Source organism: Hermetia illucens, chromosome 6 (genome assembly GCF_905115235.1).
Source record: "Hermetia illucens chromosome 6, iHerIll2.2.curated.20191125, whole genome shotgun sequence".
NCBI lineage: Eukaryota > Metazoa > Arthropoda > Insecta > Diptera > Stratiomyidae > Hermetia > Hermetia illucens.
In genome coordinates, this window is record NC_051854.1 from 63,449,166 (window position 1) to 63,475,599 (window position 26,434).

At 41.2% G+C, this 26,434-nt stretch overlaps 2 protein-coding genes across 8 annotated transcripts in view; one reads left to right on the forward strand and one right to left on the reverse strand.

The window, feature by feature from the left end:
- The window catches only part of LOC119659248 (extracellular sulfatase SULF-1 homolog), a 334,413-nt gene that overhangs the window by 86,058 nt on the left and 221,921 nt on the right, over positions 1-26,434 (reverse strand). The gene's annotated exons all lie outside the window — the stretch shown is intronic.
- Positions 14,989-16,759, forward strand: LOC119659249 (odorant receptor 33a-like). The gene is made up of 3 exons (XM_038067235.1): positions 14,989-15,678; positions 15,755-16,115; positions 16,173-16,759. Exons 1-3 carry the CDS (start codon positions 15,212-15,214, stop codon positions 16,221-16,223), a joined length of 879 nt encoding a protein of 292 aa, XP_037923163.1. The 5' UTR covers positions 14,989-15,211; the 3' UTR covers positions 16,224-16,759.

A 26,434-nucleotide genomic window follows, 5' to 3' on the forward strand; every position in this document is an offset into this window, starting at 1 on the left:
TGTCGGGTATTCTGCTTACGGCTAGGAACCGGCCGACATTTTGTGTAGAAAGCGGAAATGACAGTGGATAGGTTGGGACGACAGTTACGTTGGAGATGCTATCCGGACCGAAGTGATTAAAAAGAGGGGGCAACTTGCCGATTATATACTACAAAATTGTCCAAAATAGAGAATATGCTTCCGAAAAAAAAGAAATAATCCATAGATCTCTTACTACGTCCTATTTCCGCCTCTTGGTAGCAAACAAAGGAGGAAAACAAGGAAAAAGTGCGACTGGAGACAACATCCATCTATTAAAAAAGAATAAATTTCCGGGAACGGAGAGAAGTGAACAAGTAATTACCTAATTAATAGCGTTCATCCCGGTCCCTGCAGTAAATACAATTGATTGCAAACGGAGTAACTAATGAGGAACGAGAGAGCGATAGACTGTCGCGACGTCCTTATAAAGAACTATTTAGTACAACTGAGTGAAACAACGACGAAGAGATCACGTTTAACGAGAGAACGATTAACAGATTCGATCGTGATCAGAGCTAGAATCGAAAAAGCGTATTATAATAGCCATAGATCACAGATAAGCCTAATTCCGCCATGCCATTAACATAGTATGCTGGCCCCAAGCCCAGGTAATGGAGATGCAACGTATTTGGTACTATCTTCAGTAAAACAAAAACAAAATGTTAAGATCTGGGAACGAGATAAATAAAGTATAGTTGAAGTTATTTCACTATGCTAAATCCTACCTGATCTCTCTTGGTGGCAGGCCCCGCGAAAGGCTGGCAAAGAAAATGCATCCAATGTCGTTAGAAACAAGATGATTGCATCGAGTAACAAGCCTCGGAAAAATAAAAGGTCCACCTCAGTCGACACGGCAGATCGGGCCCCGGTTCTGTCGAGGTATGGGCAAGGGTTCCCGACACATGGACGGCGTCAGGACGTAAGTAAGTTAGTTCGAACAAAACAGATACGTGCCTGCACGCTAAATGTTGGTACCCTAAGTGGAAAAACCGAGGAACTCGCAAGAACCCTTCGGAAAAGCCGCATTGATATCTGCGTTCTGGAAGAAACCCGATGGTCTTTTGCCAAAAGCAGCGAAATTGAACGCGAACGCGGTAAAAATGGCTATAAACTTCTCTATTTTGGTAGTTCACATATTCAATACGGTGTTGGCATTACCATCTCAAAGAGTTCCCGTAATGCCATTAAAGAAATCGAACGATTTAATGATCGGCTGATGAAGCCGCTGATCGCATTATTCACTTCTTCACCGCGTACACACCACAGACAGGTCGACCTGATGCCGAGAAAGATGCCTTCTTGCAACTTCTCGATGAAAAGACTTGCCACGCTGCCGACTATATCATCATTGCCGGCGACCTAAATAGTCATATGGGTGAAAAGGCAGACGGCAACATGTGCCATGGGGGAAGGGGTTTGGAGCGCGCAATGAGGGTGGCGAGCGTATAATCGATTTTGCGGACACCCATGACCTTGTACTTATGAATACATAGTTCATCAAATGATTGTCTCATCTTCCTATATTTTATAGTGGGAATAGTAAAACGCAAATCGACTATATTCTCGTAAGACGTGGACATTTTATGTTACCACTGTCACTGATTGCAAAGCCGTTCCCTATGAGACCATTGCACCTCAACATCGGCCGTTGATTGCCGTCCTGCGAATTAAGCCACCGATAAAACAGCGTGAGGAACGTACTGGCCCGCCGTGCATTAAATGGTGGCGATTTCGTGAGAAGAAAGGAGAAATGATTACTTTCTAGCCCCACTTTCCCTCCTATACAACTTATGTCAAAACTAAGACCGGCTTCGGAAAGTATTTATCGAGACCTCGATTGACTTTTGATCCAAAGAAATTTCACCTTCCCTTCCCACTGCATGTCTTCACAACTCCAACCTTCCCACCAAATTTCATGTAAATCGGTTTAACCGCCCCTGAAGAAAAGCGTGTGCCAGACAGACAGAAAATGATTTAACTACGGTTTTGTTTTAAAAATATGCAGAATGATAACTCTCTTGATTATTTTTTTTATAACACATTTAAGTGTTCATTTCATGGAATTAACGAAGAAAATTCAAAATTAATTTTGAGTGCATCCATGAAGAAACGACATTGACCTGCAACTGAAGTAGTTGCAATAAAGACACGTTCTTATTGTGTGACCAATTGAAATTAACAGTTCATCCATCATTTGTAAGTGAACGCCATCTCAGTAAAAATAAACAATCTTTCCAAGGAAGAAATCACGAAAGGCGTTCAGGTGCAATAAAATAATGTTTGATTGCTGGGTCGTAGCGAGACACGTTAAAAGTTAATCGACTGGTCGTGATGTTCATGAACAACAACCGATCATTAAGCAAAATGCAAAATTTATTATGATTACTATGCAAAATGTAAATACATTTGCCTGTCGGTTGACGACTTTTTAAGGGGACCAATAAGGACTGAATTCGATTTCAGATTTTTCAGAAAGCGAATAGTATCTAGTTGCATATTAGCTCTTCATTTTAAACTAAGTTTATTTTAAAAGTATTTGAGATAATATTTTCTTATATGACCACATCAACTTCTGAAAATCTTGACTAAGAATTTAGGATTTATTTTTTTCCGGTTAAGTACCACTGCATTTCCTTACTACCCAATGAAAAAAAAATATATTCTGTCACAGACACTCTTATCCTCTAAAATATTTTATCTTGAGATTTCAGAAGAATGTGGTTTAAGTAAACTCACAATTTTTTCTCGTCAATTTAAATCAAAATAAATTTGCCTTGGAAACACTTTAAGTTGCTTCAGGGTTATATAAACAAAGTTTATTGAATGATATTTTATTCATGAAAATAAGAGAATCTATAGTCTGATAGCTGCAAAATACAATAAATTAACCAGTTTGAAAGGTCTACTGCCAAATCTCCATAAATGTGCATTCTTGCTAATGTATAACTGCCATACAAACATAATAATGAATGCACATTTATAAAACGATATTCGCACAGTTCAATTTAGTAACAACTGGCACAGTTATACAGTTACCGAAATCGAAATATAATTTGCATATCATTTACATGGTAAATGCCGAACAAACTATGAATCATTAACTAGAACGGCCTGCATTCATCAATGGAATGATTTATTTAATATTTATAAATATAAATTGACTTATTATCATTTAAAAATGATAAATTCCTTCATGGATGTTCCTCATGCCCCGAATGTAGGGAAAGTAGTTTTAGTTTTTATTTCAAGCATTTTCGTGATTATTTAATGCAATTACTTGAAAACGAAGAAATAGTTAGGTAATTCTCTCCCGTCATTTACCAAAATTACACGTATCCTTAAACCAATGCAAGGGACCGCAACGGAACCATAAATATATTCTTTATTTTATATTTCCGGGGGCAACCTAACGGAAAATAAAAAAAAAACGACAAATTATATGCTCAATCAGAGTTGGGCAAAATCGTAACCATGATTACGTGATTATGATTGCGAATTTCATGATTACGTGATTACAATCAAACTCTCGTGATTGTGATTGTAATCACGTGATCATGGGTAGGGCTGGCAACCCTACACGGAATACAACTTATTACGAAGCCACAACAGGAGCCTCGGACTGGACGGATTACACAACGACGAACCCACCAAAGGAATAACGATAGGGCTGATGTAACAGCGTTACAGGAGATGCGTTGGACAGGGACCGGTTTCCTGGAGAGAGAGAGTCGCTACATCATATATTACTGTGGTCATCCAGTAAACCATGTGCTCGGAATAGGTTTCTTAGTCAGCCAAAAAATGAAACCTGCTATTATCGGCTTTGAAAACATAAGCGAACGGCTATGCACTCTGCGTTTGCGAAGCAAATTTAGAAATATAAGCCTCATTAACGTTCACGCCCTTAACATTTTAACAGCCAAGTAGGGCCCGTATTCAAGCGATACGTTGGCCCCCATAGCTTACACCAAAATATAAATGATAACCGACTGCGGATCATTCAATTAGCAGTGTCACACGAAATGGTTGTTGGAAGTACCTGGTTTGCGCGGAAAGCAGTCCACAAACATACGTGGGCCTCTCCAGACGGGACCGATTTCAACCAAATTGACCACGTGCTGATCGGACGCCGCCACCTCTCAGCCTTGATGAATGTGAGAACATATAGTGGGACCAATATAGACTCAGATCACTATCTCGTTCGCATGGTGCTCCGAGCTCGAATAACAACAACACTCAGAATCGCCTTTGACAATCAGGTGAGAGTTAACACTGAATCCATCCATAACACAGCCCTCCGCAACACTTATAAGAGGGAAATGGATGCCGCAATAACCATAGTCAACAGAGATCCTGGAGATGAAGCATTAACAAATGATCTTCATAATCACCCGAAGAACGTTATCATTGATACGGCGACAAACGTGCTTGGCCGCAACCTAAAAAGAACGGCTGGTTTGACGATGAATGTAAGCTAGCAACGGAACGGAAGAATATTGGATACCGAGTAATGTTGCGTTCTTAAAGAACGCAGACACGCGCGGAGGCTTATCACGAACTCCGGCGAACGGGGAAACGTCTTCGCAGACGAAAAAAGGTAGTCTGGGAGAGCCAACAAGTCTGTGAACTCAAAAAACACAGGGAGCAGCAGCACCAGGCGCGGAAGTTTTACCAACAAGTCAGCAGGATGAAGCCTTATACACCTCGATGTTCATCCTGCCGAGGCAAAGAGTGAAATCTGATATCCGACAGAATGAGCATATTAGAGCGATGGATTGAGTACTTTGATGAACTGCTTAACAACCAGAACTTCGGCGAGTTGGAGGTCCCGCCAACTAAAGACGATGAACCAACACTGCCACCACCAAGTATAGAAGAAACAGTCCGTGTAATTTATCGACATAAAAATCATAATTCGCCAGGAAACGATGGAATTACAGCCGAATTGGTTGAATATGGAGGCGACAAACTACACCAAGTGGTTCATCAACTTGTGCTCAAGGTATGGGGCAGCGAATCAATGCCTGACGACTGGCAAAGAAGCATTATCTGTCTCATACATAAAAAGGGTGATATCACACAGTGCATCAAATGTAGAGGTATCACATTGCTGAGTTCCATCTATAAGATATTTTCCGCTATCTTGCTAGGGCGGATAGTCCCATACGCCCAGAACATCATTGGCCCATACCAAAGAGGCTTCACTCCAAGTAAATCAGGAACAGATCAGATTTTCTCTTTACGGCAAGCGAAGGAAAAACTGTTGGAATATGGACACCAGTTGCACCATCTATTCATCGACTTTAAAGCCGCCTATGATAGCATAGCCAGGGTAGAACTGAGAACAACAGAGGCTATTTCAGCTTACAAAAACAGTTCCGCTCGAAACGTCTCACCATAAGGTCAAAGTTCTTACTGTACAAGACAATGATCTTGCCAGTCCTCATGTATTCCTCGGAGACTTGGGTTCTTAGCAAGAAAAATTGCAAAGTGTTGGCCGCATTCGGCAGAAGAATCCTCCGAAGAATTTTTGACTCCCTACATGAGGATGGATGATTCCGTAGCCAAGATAACGACGAAATCTGTGAGCGATACCATGACCGTCAGGTTGTTGATAAAATCCGGCTCAATAGATTACGGCGGGCGGGTCACTTAATCCGTATGGATGAGGATGATCCAGCCCGGAAAGTTTATAAGGACATGCCATAATAAGGAACTCCAGACATCCCGGTTTTGCGCCGAGGTCCACCAATTCGATGTTCCTGAAAGCTGTGTGGCGTCCTGACCTACGCCATCGCTCCATCTCAGGCAGGGTCTGCTTGTCTTCTTTTTCTATCATAGATATTGCCCTTATAGACTTTCCGGGCTGGATCATGCTCAGCCATACGGATTAGGTGACCCAACCACCACAACCTGTTGAGCCGGATTTTATCCACAACCTGACGCTCATGGTATCGTTCATGAATTTCGTCGTTATGTAGGCTACGGAATCATCCATCCCCATGTAGGGGGCCAAAAATTATTCGGAGGATTCTTCTTTTCAACGCGGCCAAGAATTCACAAATATTCTTGTTAAGAACCCAAGCCTTTAAGGACTATATGATAACTGGTAAGATCATTCTCTTGTACAGTCAGAGTTTTGACCCTTTGACGTTTCGTGCGAAACAGTTTTTGTAAACTGAAATAGGCTCTGTTGACTGCAAACAACCGTGCGCGGATTTCATCGTCGTAACTGTTATCGGTTGTGATTTTCGATCCCAGATAGGAGGAATTATCAACGGTCTCAAAGTTGCAGTCCCCTATCTTTATTCATCTCGTTTGACCAGTGCGATTTGATGTCGTTGGTTGGTTGAATTTTAGTGCTGACGTTGCCACCATATATTTTGTCTTGCCTTAATTGATGTGCAGCCCACGATCTCGCGCCGTTTGCTCGATCTGGATGAAGGCAGTTTGTACATCTCGGGATGTTCTTTATAATTGCTGCACTCCGTGATATCTCCGTTTGCATATATGGGACAGATAATGCCTCGTCGCTCGTCGGCAGGCATTGATTGGCTGTCCCACACCTTGAGCATAAGTTGATGAACCACTTGATGTAATTGGTCATCTGCATATTTAACCAATTCGGCTGTGATTCTATCGACTCCTGGCGATTTATGATTTTTAAACCGAAGATAGTCCGGATAGCTCAGTGGTTAGAGCACTAGGCTGTCATACGGAAGGTCACGGTTCAAATCTCACTGGTGGCAGTGGAATTTGTATCGTGATTTGACGTCGGATACCAGTCGACTCAGCTGTGAATGAGTACCTGAGTCAAATCAGGGTAATAATCTCGGGCGAGCGCAATGCTGACCACATTGCCTCCTAGTGTACCGTTACGGTCTTGAATGAAGTGCTCTAACACACTTCAAGGCCCTGATCCAATATGGATTGTTGCGCCAACGATTATTATTATTAAACCGAAGAATTGGACGGACTGTTTCTTCTGTACTTGGTGGTGGCAGTATTTGGCCGTCGTCTTCAGTTGGCGGGGCCTCCAACTCGCCGATGTGCTGGTTGTTGAGCAGTTCAACAAAATACTCAACCCGTCGCTCCAATATGTCCATTCTGTCGGAAATCAGATGTCCCTCTTTGCCTCGGCAGGATGAATGTCGGGCTGTGTAAGGTTTCATCCTGCTGACTTGTTGGTAAAATAAGCTTGGTGCGGTTACACCTTGTACTTTTCGGGTTCACAGACCTGTCGCTTCTCCGCTCGACGGAGTTCGTTATAAGTCTCTGCACGTGCCCGCGTTCTTTGATAATGTAACATTACTCGGTATGCGGCATTCTTCCGTTCCGTTGCTAGCTTACGTTCATCGTCAAACCAGCCGTTCCGACTTTTTTGCGAATAGGGTCAAGTATGTTTGTGGCCGTATCAATGGTAACGTTCTTCAGGTGGTTGTGAAGATCATTTGTTGATGCATCATCTGCAGGATGTCTGTTGACTGTGGTTATTGAGGCATCCATTTCCCCCTTATAGGAGTTGCGGAGCGCTACGCATTGGGTGTCTTAAGTATTAACTCTCACCCCATTTTCAGAGGGGATTCAAGGTGTTGTTGTTTTTCTAGCCCGGAGCTCCATGATAGTGACCCGAGTTTATATTGGCCCTCTATATGTTCTGACATTCACGAAGACTGAGAGGTGGCGGCGTTCGATCAACACGTGGTCAATTTAATTGAAAGTGGTCCTGTCTGCAGAGGCCCACGTTTGTTATTTGACCGCTTCCGCGCAAACCAGGTACTTCCAACAACCATTACGTGTGACACTGCTAATTGAATAACCCGCAGTCCGTTATTGCGTACTTCTATGTAAACTATGGGCCGTACTGCCTGAATACGAGGTCTGCTCTGACTTGACTGTTTAAAATCCCCAAGTTTGATTTTGAAATCATACCTGGAGCAGGCTTCGAAGATTCGTTCTACTACCTCGTAGAAGGTGTTTTTCTTCGACTCTGCAGTCTCCTCTGCGGGGATGTGAACGTTTGTGAGGCTTCTAATTCTGCATAGCAGTTCGCTTATGTTTTCAAAGCCGATAACAGCAGGTTTCATTCTTTAGACTAAGAAACCTACTCCGAGCACATGATTTACTTGATGGCCACTATAATATATGGTGTAGTGGCAATTCTCCATGAAACCGGCCCCTGTCTAATGCATCTCCTGCAACGCTGTTACGTCGGCCCTATATTAGGACAGGATATCGGGTTGCTGCTTGGCAGCTCCTTATCTGTATAGAGAGCGCCGATGAATGAGAGCTCCGGAGCTCCTGTTGTCGCTTCGTAATAAGTTTTTTTGCGTAGGGTTGTCAGCCCTACCCAATCTCCAACCTAGAGGATAAGTTGGTACAATTTGACCCGTTTTTACGGGCAGGAGACTCGCCTTCATTCTTCTCCGACTGCAGCTTCTCGTTAAGAAAAAGTTGCAAAACAGTCACCACGTGAAAGTAGAGATAGTTGGTAGAAGAACTGTTGGTGTTGGTGCAGCAGGCGTTTTATGGTTTTATGCTCCATTGTGTGGGACCTATATTACCCTTTGATCACCACCTAAAACGTCACCCGACCCTATATTAACCTGTCGAGTCTCGGACTCGGTGGCCTTTAAACTTTACGACCACGTGGGCTCGTTCTTAACACTTTTGTCCAGCGACAGTCCTTTTGACCCTCCTTCTGAGCGCCCCTTTTCTTCCTACTTCACTACTCCTGATGAAGTAATGTCCATCATCATCAACACAAACAACAAAAAACCCCAGACCCTAATGGTATTTCGCACTCCACCCTTCGCAAATGTGCCTTAATCATAGGTCGCCTCTTTACTGCAATCTTTAAGGATTGTATTAACAACGGTCACTTTACCTCCTCTTGTAAACGCCCTCACCTTATTATATCGCTAAGAAAGGATGCAAAGGAGACGTCAAGGACTTCAGGTGAAAATCCAACGTCTCCCATGTTGGTAAAATACTTGCTGCAGCGAACTCCCCATCTTCTCGGATCAATACTAGGCCCCAAACTCTTCAATTTATTCATTCATGACTTCCCTATTTCCGAACCTTCCCCTTACCAAACCTTGGTCGTAATCCTTTTTCTTTTCCCTCTCCCACCGTAGATGCTCTCCTTTTTGCCAATGATACAATTGTGCTTGTGGCCAAACAACAGACCGAGCTAAGGTTACTTGTGAACCCAGTTTAGCGTATTGCAACTCTTTTTTTCAGTAAGAGGAGCCTCAGTGTCAATAGTTCAAAGTTTATCTCACCTGTTTTAGGAACCCCGGGGGTAACTGCGGTAGCACTAACGTGCCTCAAAGCAAGAACTTGAAACAACAGATGTAAAAGATTTCACTCTCTCCTAGTCTGAACATGAGGTACCTCAGAACCATGTTCTCCAACATATTAATATTTAGCCTTCCAAATCAATTGTCTAAATTTCAAAATACAATATATTAACGGTATTTTGAACCTAGAAATTTGGAAAGTTGACAGAAGTTGCCTCACTATGTTAGTTTTTCATTTGGCATCAATCAAATCAAAATCATGGACTTACAGTGTGTTTACTAAGAACGTGTTCCTTATTTTATAAAGGTGGAGAGGAGGTAATTAGGATTTAAATGATTTAGTACACAACCAAGATGGCAATTGCATTTTCATTTCAGTCTGTGTTAAATTTAGAAGTAGCTACTTATTTAAAGAGCATGAGGGCCAAGGACAAGAAACACGTATTTCCCGTCCGACATAAAAAGGGCCCAAAAATGAGCCTAGGCCAGGTAGCTAGATACCTCAAAGTGTCGTAGCGAAATGGGCCAAAAGGTTTGAAACTGATGGCAATGTCGATTATTTACCTGAAGAGAGTCAAATAGAGGTATCACTCAAGAACCGAGCAGGAGCATTATCGCCTTATTGACGAAGTTTCCAATATTATCTGTGCGTACAGCAAGGGAAAAATTGCAAAAAATAAACATTAAGGTGGCATTAAACACAATGAGGCAAAGACTTCGAGAATCCGATATTTTTCACAAGAGTGCGGTGAGAAAACCTGCACTGTCAGCGAAGCACCTCAAAAAACGTGTAAGTAGGGTCAAGCAAAATACCGACCGTGCTTGGAGCAATATAATATTTACAGACGAATCGACTTTTACAATTAATAATTGCTGGAAGCGAGGAAGCTAGACGCTTCAGGTATGAAAGGTTTTGTGTATTTCTTTTATAAAGCCATTTGTATGCATTTGTCCCATTAGAACCTAGCACGTAATATATGCATGTATTATATGAGAATATTCACTTTCCCGTTCACAAGCAGGGTCGGCTCGTCGTGATCGGTTTCGCCATTTGGCTCTATCGAATGCCTGATCTAGGTGCAATCTCGCGGCTTTTAAGTCCGCATCCAGCGTATCAAGCCACTGTTGTTTAGGTCTGCCTTTTTTCCGTTTACCATCGACTTCGATGTTCAGATCAATCTTGGCAAGTGAATTCTCGTTAGCACAAATTACGTGACCAAACCATCGAAGATGCTTCTCTCGTAATTTTTCCACGCCCGATGCAACCCCATAACGATCGCCGATATTCTCATTTCGGATGTGATCAAAACGTGTCACGCCACTAGTCCAACGCAACATCTTCGTCTCCATTACCGCAAGACGCCGTTCATTGTCTTTTATAGTCGGCCAACACTCAGAACCGTGGAGAGTGACAGGACGGACGACATTGCGGCAAATTTTAGATATGAGGCGTTCGTTGATACGTCGATCACAAAGAACACCAGTTGTGGGACACGACTTCACCCAGGTTGCGTTAATGCGGGAAGCAATTTCATAACGCAGTTCTCCATTGGCTGATAGCGTTGATCCGAGGTATTTAAATCGCTCAATTCTGGGCAGATCACTGCCGCTGACAGTGATTGTGCCGATTTCATGGGGATTGGTGATCAAAAAATTCAGTTTTGTTTAGATTCAGTCTGAGACTGTATTGCATGAGTCGATCATTCCATTTTTGACAAGTTGCTTGAGATTATTTTTGCTAGGAAATGTTAGGAAACTATTATCTGCATAAAGCAGTGTGTAGGGCGCTGGACGTTGGATGTTCCGTGTCACGGTGTCCATAACAAGAACAAAGAGAAGTGGTGAGAGGGCGCTTCCTTGATGAACACCAACAGAGACACGGACTGGTTTTGATACACCCGCCATACTTCGAATTTTACTTTTCGGATCGTGATACAGCAATTGAACCCAGCGTACGAGTTCTTCTAGCACTAAGTTTTGTCGTAAAGCATACCAGATGAGTTCGTGTGGCACACGGTCAAACGCTTTCTCTAGATCCAGAAATGCAATGTAAAGAGGGTGATGTTTCTTACGGTGTTTCTCCATGGATAATCGCACAACGTGTATTGCGTCAGTAGTTGCGCAGTTTTTGGCAAATCCGGCTTGATTCACGGTTATTTCAATGATTTGGCGAATACGGTTGTCAAGAATGCGTTCAAAAATCTTCATGATATGGGAAAGTACCCCGTTTGGACGGTAGTTTGAAAATTCTGCTGGACTACCTTTCTTTTCCCATATTGGAACAGTGGTATTTTCTTGTCAGTTTGGTGGTGTTCTTCCTCCCTGAATAACCCGATTAAAGAATTCGCTGAGCCATAGTGTTGGGTTCCAGAACTCAGATGCGATGTCCTCAGGTCCTGTGGCCCCCCCGATTTCAATCGTTTCATTGCCTCCTCGACTTCAGTTGTGCTGACAAGTGGAACGGGTCCAAATGTCGGCAATGATTGTGGAAGTGGAGGATGAACAAATTCTTCAGTTGAAATCTGCTCGAAGTATTCTCGCCATCCATCCGTTGCGATTTGACGGTTGGTAAGCAAAGTATCGTTCTTGCCATTAATGCAGCAGAAGTGTTCGATATTCTGTGTACGTTCGTTATGGCTTTTAGCAAGTCGATACAGATCTCTCTCGCCATCTCGAGTGCCCAGTTTATCGTGAAGATTTTTGTAATGGTTCGCTCGGATGACAACGACCGCTTTCTTTGCTTCCCGGTTGATATTCTTTAAATTTGTCAATTAGCGAGCGTTTTATGGTCCAGAAATTTGTGGTAGAGGCGTTTCTTTTCACGGATCTTCATTTCAACATCATCATTCCAAAGCCAAGTGTCTCGGTTGATGTATCGCTTACCCAGCTTGAAGACCCCGAGGGTTGCAGAGGTCGCTTTATGGATCGTGTCTTTCATTTGGTTCTATGATTTTTCCACATTCGTAATGGTCGGTAATCGTGTGAGTGAGATCGTTTCTTCTTTCTTCTCACGAAATCGCCACTAATTAATACGCCGCGGGCCAGTGCTCACGCTGTTTTCTCGGTGGCTTGATTCGCAGGACGGCCGATTTGGAAGTGCATTGGTCTCATAGGAAACGGCTTTGCAATCAGTGACAGTGGTAAAATGTCGGCATCTTATAAGAATTTAGTCAATTTGCGTTTTACTGTCCCCACTATAAAACGTAAGAAGATGAGACAATCGTTTGATGAACTATGTATTCATAAGCACAAGGTCATGGGTGTCCGTAAAATCGATTATATGCTCGCCACCCTCATTGTGCGCTTCAAACCCTTCTCCCCCATGGCACCTGTTACCGTCTGCCTTTTCACCCACATGACCATCAAGGTCGCCGGCAATAATAATATAGCCGTCAGCAGGCACGTCACAAGTCTTTTCATCGAGAAGTTTCCAGAAAGCATCTTTCTCGACATCGGGTCGACCTGTCTGTGGTGCGTATGCGGTGAAGAAGGTGAATGGTGAATGGTGAGCTTAGGACCAGCATACTTTGTTAATAGCGTGATCATGACATTCAAAGTCTTAAATTTGTTAGCAACACTGCGATTTCCACCAAGCATGGCAGGATCATGTTCTATGCTATAGTCTGCATTGCTGTCAGATTGCATTATTCTAGGATGAACTTAAGGGGGGTGTACAGGCAATTAGTTAAAATTATAGTAATATACTATTATTAACTTTATTTGAAAAGATATCGATATGAAGAGTATTTCGGAACCTAGGCACCATCCAGTGGTAGCATTTTGTTTTTTTTTTCAGATTTTTCGGTTGGTTAGTTTCTGAGAGTGGGTCCGATAAAAAAATGATCATTTTCGACCCCCACACGCCCCATTTTTTCAGCTAATGTCAAAACTAGGCCCGGCGTCGAAAAGTATTAACCAAGACCTTTCATTTGACACCCCACATGACTATATTTGGTGAAAAAAAATTACACCCTCTTTTGCATGTATGAGGAGGGGGGTCAAATTCGATGTAGAAGGGCGTAACTCACTGTATGCATGGGCGTTCACAGTTTCCACCTTCCCACCAAATTTGGTGTCAATCGCTATAGCCGGTTTCGAGTAAAATCCGCGTGGCGGACAGACAAACCGTAAACCGATTTTAATAAGGTTTTGTTTTACACAAAACCTTATCCCGTGTGTCGGATCTGAGAAATTGATTTTTTTTGGCATCAATTGTATCTAGATATAGTGTAGAATATATCGGCAAAGTGATTTTTCGATATTCAGAGTCATTCGGAAATTATAGTGTTAAACACGTGATAAGTCACATGCCAGATTTATGTCGAGCGCCGTAATAAAGCTCGTATTTATCGGTCCGAATGATGTTTCAATGACTTCGCTAAAAGGGCAAGAATTGAAGTCAAGGCTGTAAATGTGTTCTTTGAAGAAATCTAAGGTTTATGGACTAGGTATAGCAGATTAATAGTCAGTTAAGGTTTTATGGGTTATAAATCGCATTCTACTTTTTAAATGCGTTTTTCTCGAAACTGCATGTTAAAAATCGGCTGCCACCATAGCCCAAAATCTATCCAACCAAATTCTTTGAAATTTTCAGACTTATTCCGAACATATTTCTACGGTCCGCAAACTAGGATAATTGCGATTCATTCCGTAGTTTTCTTTTTATTCATTGAAGAAGCCGTGATAAAACACCAAAATTCATAAAAAAAAGTTTAACACAGCTCCAAAAATTTAGCTTTTAATATTTTTTAATCATCCTAGTTTGCGAACTGTAGTTAAGTCTGTACGTTAAAATGCCGTTTGCTTTTTTTCTTTAAGATGGTCGCAGCGCCCTCTAGCGTGCAGCAGGAAAACACTTTTGTTTGGAGGTGGGTGTATAAATTGCTCAGTATTTAAATAACTAACTATGCGATCAGGCTGAAAATATTACTATGCACCCTCAAGATATTAATGAATCCATGTTGAAAAATTCGTATTTGTATCTTTATCCAGTTCTTTACAAAAATACGAGACACGATATTGATGTAATGGCGAAAAACCTTTTACATAGTACCTTAATAAAATGTAAAATTTAAAACAGAATTCTTTTTATCTAACCTGAATTTTGCTGTACACAATTATGGAAAATTTACTAATATTACGCATTAAATGCGAGAAAACAAGGTGTTGATGTGGAGCAAATTGACTTTAACATAGTAGAAGAACTAGAACTACCATATCGACGTGAATTTGTCCCTATCAAAACGACGTCTTCCACTTAATGCGTAATATTCGAACTCGTTCCCACAATTAAACCCGTAATTTTTAGATGTCATTAACTTATTGAATTATTGAACATTCTAGATATGATTCCAACATAACACTTCTGTCCGGCAAATTTTGTCTATGGATAAGTTTCACAAAAATGATTTTGCCTTCAAAAGTTTCTTTCAATGCAAATCCATTAATGGTAGAAAGTATATAATTAAATGCAATATGTTTGCTAAGTAAGTTTTCCTTAAAGCTTAAGTATCAAAATTTCCCACAATACGGGTAGCTCTGCGAATTTCTAGTCCAAATTATTTATTTATAATTCCTCTTTGGAATTGATTTCTCCTTCACGACTGTTGAGTTTTGTTCTTGGCTTTCAGTATCTACTTGATCACGACAAATTCATGATGGAAGGTGTTGGTACTTACCTCGGTCTGAAGCAGATTCATCTAATTTGGCAAATATTAGGCGTAGCTCCATGGACAAAGTTTAAAAAGTGTTATTTTATTTGGATCAGTTTTGTTTTCAGTCTAAATGTAGTGTTGATCTCAACGATAGTCTTGGACATTGTATTCTGTGAAGATTTCGAGTGTATTCTGAATAATACCACGTACTATCTCGCTGTCTCGTGCAAAGTTATGCAGTGTTACCTAATGGTTTTGGTTCGTAAGAAGCTGCTTCAACTGGAAAATTATTTTCATATCTTAGATGAAAATGTAATTGCACCAGAAGATCAAGTTTTGGCAAAAAATGCAAGGGAAAAAGGGCAAAAAATATTAAAATTTTTCTTCACTGTTACCATATCTGCCGTATATAGCCGAATATCAGGTTTCCTTTTCACTTCGGGGAAAGTGCAGATAATACCATTGTGGTCTCCGTTTGGAAAATACATTGTTATAAAATTTCTCTATGATTGCATTGCGGGACATTTAATAATACTCCAAACTATTGCGAGCGATATGTATCCACCTATCTGTTTTCTGTTGTTAAATGCGCACTTAAAGATTCTATCTCAACAGTTGTTGCGTATAGGAGCAGGAGACCTAGAATGCCCTACTCAATCGAGTATTGCACCCTTTGTAGAATATCACATCGCCATTTTGAAGTGAGTATTGCTAGTAAAATAGCAAATCAGATTCACTTGGAATCAGATTAATTATCTACTTTTCCTTATATTGCAGGATTTATGAAATTTTAGATGCAACCGTCTCGAAAATGTTTTTTGTTGAACTTTTAATTGCTAGCATTCTTCTCTGCATTTCAACGACATCTGTACTTTCTAATAGTATGGAACTCTCAGAATTAATGTTCACTGTTGCGTTCACATTCGCTCTTATGTTTCAAATTTTACCGATTTGCGTCCTGGCTCATCAATTTCAATCGTTTAGTGAAAATCTTGCAGATGCAGCATATGGTTCTAATTGGCCTGATCAGGACCGTGCATTTAGACATTCGATACTTCTAATCATGCATAGATCACAAAACTGCAAATTGATTCTAGCTGGTGGTATCGTACCGATAAACTTACCGACTTTTCTCACTGTAAGGGTGTGAAAGGGTTTAATTATTGATTCGAAATAATCTCATTTAATCTTTCAGATTTTACGTTGCGCTTACTCATTTTCAGCAATTTATAGTATGATGAATTAGGCAAAACGTAAGGAAGTCAACATTGATACTAACCAATAGCACCAAGTTCAATGGGGTTCAATGGGGTTCAATGGAATATAATTACCATTCTTATTCACAGATTATTTACTTTATTGAAGAATTATTGAACTGTTCAGCACGCATAGTAGTGGATTTTTAGCATTTTTTCTGCATTTGAAATTAAGACCATAAAGACGGAAAGTTTCGGGCAATTCATTTAATAGTTCAGATGAGAAATATAAATAAAGTTGTAGGACATACCTACTATTACGCATGCAACACCAGTACTTTCTTCAACAAGTGGTGAAACCTGGAAACCGAACCACGTCTGGCAAAAGTTGTTGGAAACATCTTAGAAACCAATATTTTGTCACATAATTATTATAATTATGGCAGATCTTATGTGTGGTCTCTCACTTAATCGCTATAGAATTATTCACGCATTGTTCTTATTATTATCTAAACAGATCCCTCACATAAGATACATAGTATACATCATCAGTGATTATACTCATACTTATCGGAATGCATCAATAAAGGAGTCAATTCGTTTGTTTAAAAGTACTAATCTCTTTCTTTTTTCTTGATTCCTCATTCATACAATAAGGTGATTTTCACCATCGATTAACTAAATTTTAGAATCGCTCAATTCGGTCGAAGAAAATATCGGATCCCGTGTCTTTAGCCTGAAAATCTGACGTGGAGTCATAATCCCACGGTCCTCTTCGGAGATCGAATGATTTAGAGCCCACAGAGTTTCGGCGATTGGCACAACAATACTGATTTATACTAAGTGCACGCTCAGCATTCATACCGGTCCTCAAGGAATTTTGCATGCCGAGACACATCCTCTAGAAATTCTTCTGAAATACGTGCTTTTAAAGGCTTTCCTAGTTCTCACGGTACCAGACAATATCCACTGGGGCTTCGTAGCAAGAGCCGGTTTAAGCCCAATTCATACGACCGGCAGCAGAATTGTTCCAGACATTTAAGGACGCCATCTACATTCAATTCTGCCTGTCAATTACGCTGGCAGAGCCTGCAGTGCACCCGGCCGCTAACTAAACTGAAAGCACTTCATCATTAGTTCAACTTAAAACGTGGACGCTTTGAAATGAAAATTTTTTGCGTGTGAGCATTTATAAAAAATATTTACCAACGATGAAAACACTCATAAAATTCTCGCTCACTGCCTAAACAAACATGAAATTCTCGGTCGCAGCCTAAATAAACATGTCTGGTGAGTTGGCCGAATCATTTTGCATTCGATCATCGATCGCCTGAAGAGACCAAACTGACAGGCCAGCCACATCGCATCTACTTTTCGGCCGGTGGTCAACTACATAATTGACATGTTAAACTGTACGTGGATGGCAGGCTTTACTATGAGTGTATTCATACGAACAAGCAGCACGCGTTCCGGATCCACACCCATGTTCATTTCGGACGTGATCAAAACCTGCCACGCCACCAGTGCAACGCAACATCTTTGTCCCCATTACCGCAAGACGACGTTCATTGTCTTTTACAGTCGGCCAACACTCAGAAATATAGAGAGAAGCAGATGGACGACATTGCGGTGAATCTTAGATTTGAGACGTGCGCTGATACGTCGATTACAAAGAACAATAATTGTGGAATGCCACTTCATCGAGGTAGCGTTAATGCGTGAAGCAATTTCATTACGCAGTTCTTCATTGACCCGCGATATTTAAATCGCCCAGTTTTGGGCGGGTTACTGCTATTGCCAGAACTGACCGATTTAAATATCTGGAGTCAAGGCTGTCAGCCAATGGACAACTGAGTTATGCTTCTCACAGGAAAGGCAACACAAAACCTTTTATACCTGAAGCGTCAAACTTCCGGTTTCCCGACTTGTTTAGGAATTGTTCCGTTGGAGGCCAAAGTATTTGTATCAAAATGAAGCCCTCAAGAAAGCTAGACGCTTCAGGTATGAGAGGTTTTGTGTATTTCTTTTATATAGAGATTTGACTGTGTATTTGTCCAATTAGTATGTAGCACGTAATATATGCGTGTGACGGACAGACAGGCAAACAGACAGACGGTAAAACGATTTTAATAAGGTTTTGTGTTTACACAAAAAAACTATAATAGTTCAATGTGTAAAGTGCAAACCGAACTTCTATTTGGTTCTGCGAAAAAAGTTATATAACCGCAAATTTGCTTTTTACCTGCATTCATTTTTCATTAATTTGCATTAATGCATTGATGAAATCATAATCATTCAGTGTCCGGAAAGCTCACTGGTTAGAGCACTAGGCTATCGTACAGAAGGCCGCGGTTCAAATCTTAATCATTTCGGGCGAGCACAATATTGACCGCATTGCCTCCTATTCGGTACTGAAATCATGTAGAGTACCTTTGCGGTCTTGAATGAAATGCTCTAACATACTTCAAGACCCTCATCTAATTGGATTGGCATACTAACAATTATTATAATTATATAATTCAAACTTGGAGACGAGTCTTTTCGTGCCTGGCACGCTCTGTGCTGGATACGGAACGCCTGCTGCTGATTATGCTCTCATAGTAAATGTATGGATCAATTCTTTTATGTCTGCGACCGTCCGCTAACTGTTGGATCATATGATTACTTTTGTCTGCTACGCAAACATAAGCGTAATCCCGCCGACAACGAACGAAGACGCGTTTAATTTGGTAGAAATTATTTAGAGGAGGATATCAATCCGAAATTGAGAACATTGAAAGAAAATAGAACAAGAAGGATGAGTTAACAAACAAGTCAGTATACCGGAAACAGGGTGTTCGGGTATAAATGTTTTGCGTTCATCTCATGTGTGAAGCTTTCTACTCACATTTTCCATTGGTATACTCGCATAGTTAAAAGCTTAAAATATTCCTCCATATTTTTTTCAAACTATTACATTAAATATTATGCCCTCTATATTGAACTATCTAAATTAGACACTACCCTCATACCTTATTAGCATATACTTGCAAATATGTGGCGTAACAGCGGTGACACGAACCACGCGCTGCATTACTAGCGTGCAGTGCGCGGCGGAACTTAAAACCTTTCCTGGTTTCCTGTCTGTCTGTCCGTCACACGCATTTTTCTCGGAGACGGTTGTAGCGGTTGACACCAAATTTGGTAGAAATATAGGGACTGTGAACGCTCACGCATATAGTGAATTACATCCTGGTGAAAATCGCACTAACATTAACAAAGTTATAATAGGTCAAAGCTGTCGCTCCTGTGCAAATTCAAGACTTTGAATGTCAATATCACTTGAAAGTGAATATTGTCACACTCAAATCTCTTTACAAAAAAAATACACAAAACCTTCCATACCTGAAGCGTCTAGCTTCCGGTTTCCCGATTTGTTAATTGTTTACCCAAAGTTCTGCTAATTGTTAGTGTAAAGACAACAGTTAGTTGAGAAATAAAGTTATTGTCGATCTTTTAGGCACTGGCAAAATCGCATTTGCTTTGCAATCCATCCGTACATGGTTTACTGGCAGAATGCTTTCGGTTCCAGCCGAAATTTAACCATTGATTGTCCTAATCGGAAAGGCTGAAGTCAATGAGGAATTGGAGGACATCTCCAAAGTGGTAAGCCCCGGCAAGGAATAGAACACTCCGCGGAGCTGATGACGTGAACGGCTATACCTAGTGAGGGTTGGTGACCATGTGCACTGAAACCAGTGAAAATCTATGCAGAGTGGATTGCAATTACACAGCCGGCAGAGCAATCGCAGCCATATCAGCAAGTAGAAATCAATATCCAACAGACATCAGCCTTCAGCTGAAACTGCAGGGCCGGTGCCAGTCGTTGATTTAATTCCTCTAGTTTCATCTCAGCCCAAGTTGTAAAGAGCCCGGTTCAGCAAGAAGCTGTGCTCCAACGGCAACAACATCTCCAAAACGCAGTGGTCCAACAGGCTGCGTCAAACCAACATCCACAAACGACTGTTGACGACACCAGTTGCACCATCTATTCATCGTAAAACTGTACACGGCCATGAGAGAATTCGGTATCACGACGAAATTGATAAGACAGACTAGGCTGACCCTGACCAATGTGCAAGGCAGGATAAAAGCAGCAGGATCACTCTCAAGACCATTCGACATCAACAACGGTCTACGACAAGGGGATGCGCTATCATGCGTCCTCTTTAACCTGACCCTCGAGAAAGTGATCCGTGATGCCGAGGTAAATGCAAGAGATGCGATCCTCTTCAAGTCCACTCAACTACTGGTCTATGCTGACGATATCGACATCATGGGAAGAACCATCCGAGACGTAAAAACTGCCTTCATCCAGATCGAGCAGGCGGTAATTGGCGCGATATCTTGAGCTGCACATCAATGAAGGCAAGACAAAGTATATGGTGGCAACGTCAGCACCGAAAACCAACCAATCAACAACATCGAACCGCACTGGTCAAAGGGGAGGAATAAGGATAGGAGAATACAACTTTCTCCTATCTAGGGTCGAAAATCACAACCGATAACAGTTACGATGATGAAATCCGCGCACGATTGTTGTCAGCCAACCGAGCCTATTTCAGCTTACAAAGACTGTTCCGCTCGAAACGTCTCACCACAGGGTCAAAGCTCTTACTGTACAAGTTATGATCTTGCTAGTCCTCATGTATTCCTCAGAGACTTGGGTTCTTAGCAAGAAGAATTGCAAACTCTTGGCCACGTTCGAGAGAAGAATTCTCCGAAGAATTTTTAGTCCCCTATATGAGGATGGACGATTCCATAGCTTACATAACGACGAAATCTATGAGCGATACCATGACCGTCCGGTTGTGGATAAAATCCGGCTGAATAGGTTACGGTGGGCGGGTTACCTAATCCGTATGGATGAGGATGATCCCACCCGGAAAGTCTATAAGGGCAATATCAATTGTAGAAAAGGAAGACGAAGCAGACCCTGCCTAAGATGGAGCGATGGCGTAGGTCAGGACGCAAGATATCTTTTAGGGATATCGAATTGGTGGACCTCGACGCAAAGCCGGGATGTCTGGAGTTCCTTCTTAAGGCAGCCTTAGACCGGATACCGGTTGTTGCGTCTTTGATGATGATGATGACAGGTAAGTACAATTGGTTCGAATACGTAAATGCAACAATATCCAGGAATTGTTTATCAACAACAACAACCTTTTATACGAGCAATCGGTCCCAATTGCTATAACAACCACACTTTTTACTATAAAAATCACAGACGTTTTCCTTCACAATATTTATTCCGCATTTATATACTTAATATCTATTTTTTTACATATAAATTAATGGAAGATTTAAATCTGTAGCCAAATTCACACGAATCGTGGCAATTAAAAAGAAGGTGGAATACTGCGAGCTTGGCGCTTCAGGTGATCTAACGCATCTTCAGGCATTTCTACATTATTCTCTGTACGAAAGCATATATACGTACAGATACGTCCATCTTTTTGAACCCTACCCTTTGGCATATACGTACACACACGTGCCTATCTCCTGGAATTGACACTGATATTCAAATAACTAAAAAACGTAAAAAAGAACAGCGAAAGTGTCTCCATGGACCCCGTCTTTCATGTAAGTTCAATTCATACATATGACGATTACATCATACACATCCTAGAATGCAATAAGTTTACATGAAATAAAATAATTTGACTTCCAGTAGTAGTTCGATTGCGTTCAAACTTTCCAAAATTATATCCTATATTATCAGCTACAGTACTGCCAAATTTTATAATTCTTGAATGAACTTAAGGGGGGCTTCTCGACTAAATTTCTAAAACATGGTAATATAGTATTATTAGATTTATTTGTGCAGATATTGGAATGGGATGTATTTTGAGGCCTAGATTTCGTATAGATGCATCATTGTGAATTTTTTGTCAAATTTTTTGGTTTGGTAGATTCTGAGAACGAGAATTGTGTCACTTTTTGGTTCACATATCTTGACCCCTCACTCCCTTATATTTCATATAATATCATAAAAAGATCAATTTCAAAAAGTACTAATCAAGCCCTTTCATGTGGCACCCCATATGACCATACTCTGTGAAAAAAAAATTTACACCCCCATTTCGCATGCATGGAAAGCCCCTCCCCCCTTCAAACTTAATCCACAATGGTGCCACTCGCTGTATGTAAAGGGACCACAGACCACATGTTCTCATCAAATTTCATGACAATTGGTTCACACAAAAAAGCTTAAAAACTAATTCAATAAAAGTATACACTCGCTGCAAGAACCGGCGTGAGGTCTTTTGGAAGTGCAGCTTCCGTTCTGGTCTCCACTCGGTTCGCTTACGTCGACGGTTGCATCGCTTCGGCGGAAGCGTCATCATATTTTTTTTTCTTTATTTTCGCTGCAATTTTCTGCATGGCTCCGCGCCGCTGGCAGCTGTCGCGGTTAGGGTGGTGCCGTGAAGAGGACGACCAAAACTAGGTGGCCGTGGAGAACCTCCTTGTTGTGGAATACGCTGTATCCACTTTCGTGATGCAGTAGGCGAATGTTCCATGGCTTATTAAGGCGATCAGACCCGAGTCTGCACGGGGACTCATTTGAAGAGGCCTCTGTCACAAAACCTTACCAGGGATATATTGGTACCATGGGAACGAAGGTAATCCCTGAATTCGCATGTTTCAGGAGAAATTCTGGAGGATGTGACTTCAGCTCGATTATTTGCGGTTAGCCCATTAGTAAGAGCTTCATGAGGTTGTGTTTACATTCAAGCGAATAGGAGACCCCCAGACCACTAATGTGGTGTTACGTTTCAACACAGGTGCCGTACTCCAAAGTTCAGTAGAGATTCAGGTAGGTCTTCCATACACCAGCATGAATAAACTGAGCCTGGCACTCAGTATAAAGGTTAGATATTGCCTTCTATTTGTAGTTAAGTCTAAAATTGATAGACCAGTAGCTTACTCTAAACTACAATTTTAATTTATAGTATATATATATATTTCGGAAGCAACTTACCCCCTTCATCTTCATCAAGAGTTTTGTGCTGATAAAGGGGGTAAGTTGCTCCCGAAATATATATATATACTATAAATTAAAATTGTAGTTTAGAGTAAGCTACTGGTCTATCAACTCAGTATAGACTGGTACCATCGTGCTTGTCTCAGCGACGCTCTCATTGTGATCACAAAATCAATTCGTGTCTTAAAAAGGCCGTGGGATTCAGTCCACGAAACAGGTACCTACGTAAATTCACAGAGACGTTACTGTAGCGGTTCGGGTGCCAATTGAGACAATTGAACTGGTCGCTGGTATTTTGGGGGCTGCTCCTACGCTCAATTGAAGTGAGTCAGGAGGCTAAGCTATATCAGTTGTTGATCGAGCTGACATGAGAAGGTCGCGGAAGTATCCAGGGACAGACGACAAGAGGTCGACAACCTAGTTGCGAATATACGGCCACATTTAGACACCCAATTGTCATCTGAGGTTAACGGCCTTGCCGAAGTTACAAATTTCCGAAATCAAAATTGGAATCTCCGAAAGCTTTCTATGTCTCCACACCAAAAATATCCCACAAATGAAAGCTTGGACCCTGAATTTTTCTCGGTGAAGTTAATCACTAAAAAACATAAAGGAAGCCAATAAACTCTTTGAAATCATTTGCGCATTGGTGGCACATGGTTTACATACTTCACATTACCCTACAAGCAACAAGAGCCAAACAAACAAGTTCACAATTCGACTCGGTGTAGATAATCCAAAAATACGTTTTCAAGTTCAAAAACTGAGATCAGGGTGTTGACATTTTCGGTTTAAGTATCTGTAGGTGGTCCATACACGAACCGAAGATTGTTATTTAAATCTTTCGCTGCTCTGTCCTTAGCCACTGGTCGGCGGGTGGCCGGATGGCTTGAGAGATTTATGCAAATTTGAGATGTTTTATTTGCAATGTGATAAAAACTAGGTCGATTTATTCTGACATAGATGATAAAATATTGAATATGCTAGACGCCGGTCGGCATATGATATAAATATTATAAGTGAAAGATTCGGGGGATTGAAAAACAGTTCAATCCAGATTTCGAATAAAATTCTGGTGGTACAAGGTATGCCCATATATTATCTTTAGAGTGACAGTGAAATCATGGGGTTGCGAACACGTGTTTATAATTAATATTCCTCCGGCTATTTATATTCGGCCTCACCATTCTTATTTGGGTGATATATAGATAAATGCCTACGGATATGTATACTCACTTCTTGCTTAATGTTTACTCGACTTTTCGGAAGAAATGCTTCCTTTCATTTCCTCATATATTCCCGACTATGATATTAATTGACTTTGGGGTGAATTAATTAAAAATGTTTATCAAATTCCAGTAATTGGATGTGTTTTTGTCCACACTGGAAAGATGGTTATTTCAATTGATTTACTGAGAGAAAAGAAGGAAGTTCTCACTGCGTAAACAAATATAATAAACTATTTCTTTCTATCTGCTAACTCTTATTTACAAAGATACACATTTCTAGTGCAGTACTACAAATGAAATGATAGTTGCGTTTATGTCGACATATCTCATGAGAAGGCAAAGTCCACGCACCGCTGGCAATAACAGAGACATTACTCGCAGCAGAGACAATACTGTTTCAGCGAATTACAACTCACATAAAGGGCATCCTCAGTGATGACGTTTTTTTGTTGATCCCTCCACATGTCCTTGGTTTTCCTTATTTTCAATTCAAGTGCATTCCATCACATAATCCGAGAAATGCTGCACAGTTGTATTACCAATTTTTCACAGTCGACTACGACCTTAAAAGGTCGCCCGTCCATCACGTCAACTGCATACATTCTTGAAGGAATTCTAAGGGGACATTATTTAGAATTATGTATTTTTCTTTTCATGGAGTGCTGCACTGTGCAATTTCTTGAGATCTTCATAATGCAGGAGATGTAATCAGACACATTTATTGTAGTCAGCATACTAAACAATGATATAAATTGGAATGCATTTATCTCTGGAGAGGTGAGTGACAGAATAAATGGTCAACAAAAGCGAGAATTTTACGGTCCTTGAAGGTATTTATGTTCAGATAAGATTCCTTTTTGGACGCGTTACTGCATCACTGTAAGATCGTGGATTAAAAAACGCATGCAGTAGATGGAAAATAGCGATAACTTAGTGACAGACATGATGATTAAAGATTATCAGTAAAGGAGAAGATTCATATGTCCTTTAACAAAATATTTTTTGTAATTTTCGATATCTAAAGGCAAAGAAGCAGTAACGTGTTGTAAAGACCTTATGTGATTAGCGGTGGTCAAAGACCTTCTTGAATGGCCGGAGACGATCAAGCTATCTCAAAAAGCTAAAAAACTGGTGAAATTCACCGTGAAGGTCCTGCCGCAAATATTGAAGCTCCATCGATACATGCTAGCTGTACTATCCCGGTAAATCGCCTATTCAATGGTTTTCCGCCTGTTTAGCAGTGTTTAGCGAACGAACATTCTTCAGAGGCAGAGAGTGTGCAGATTCTTCATTGAAGAAAACCTTGCCAAGGTGTCTTCGTCTGAGATCTGAGGATGCCGGGCAGCTGCATAAAAAGTGCAGAGTCGTCTCCTCCTCCTCCTCACATTGGCTGCACATAGCCGAAAACCACTACCCCAATCTTTTCCATATGGTACTTTAAGGAGCAGTGTCCCGTTAAAAGCCCTACTAGGGTTTTCATGTCCCACTTCTTAAGGGACAACAAAAATGCCGCTCCAGTGGCCCTAGGCTCTTTCACAAGGATTTTCGCCTGCCGGCAAGAGTCCAAATTTCTCCACCCAGCTGCGTGAATCCTTGCAATTTCACCCTTCAGAGTAGACTTGACAGTATATGGTCGGATTCCAAGAGCTGGTTCTGGCTCCATCATTGTGGATCCAGAACCTTGGCGAACCAGTCTGTTAGCCTCCTCATTACCAGCGATATTAGAATGCCCCGGCACCCACATCAGGAATGTTTCGTTCAGTCGGCCAAGTTTCAACAGCACCTGATGACAACTCCACACCATTTGGCTTGATATGTCGTTGCCATTTCTATAATAATAATAATAATCGTTGGCGCAACAATCCATATTGGATCAGGGCCTTGAAGTGTGTTAGAGTACTTCATTCAAGACCGTAACGGTACACTACAGTATATTGTAGGAGACAATGTGGTCAGCATTGCGCTCGCCCGAGATTATTACCCTGATTTGACTCAGGTACTCATTCAC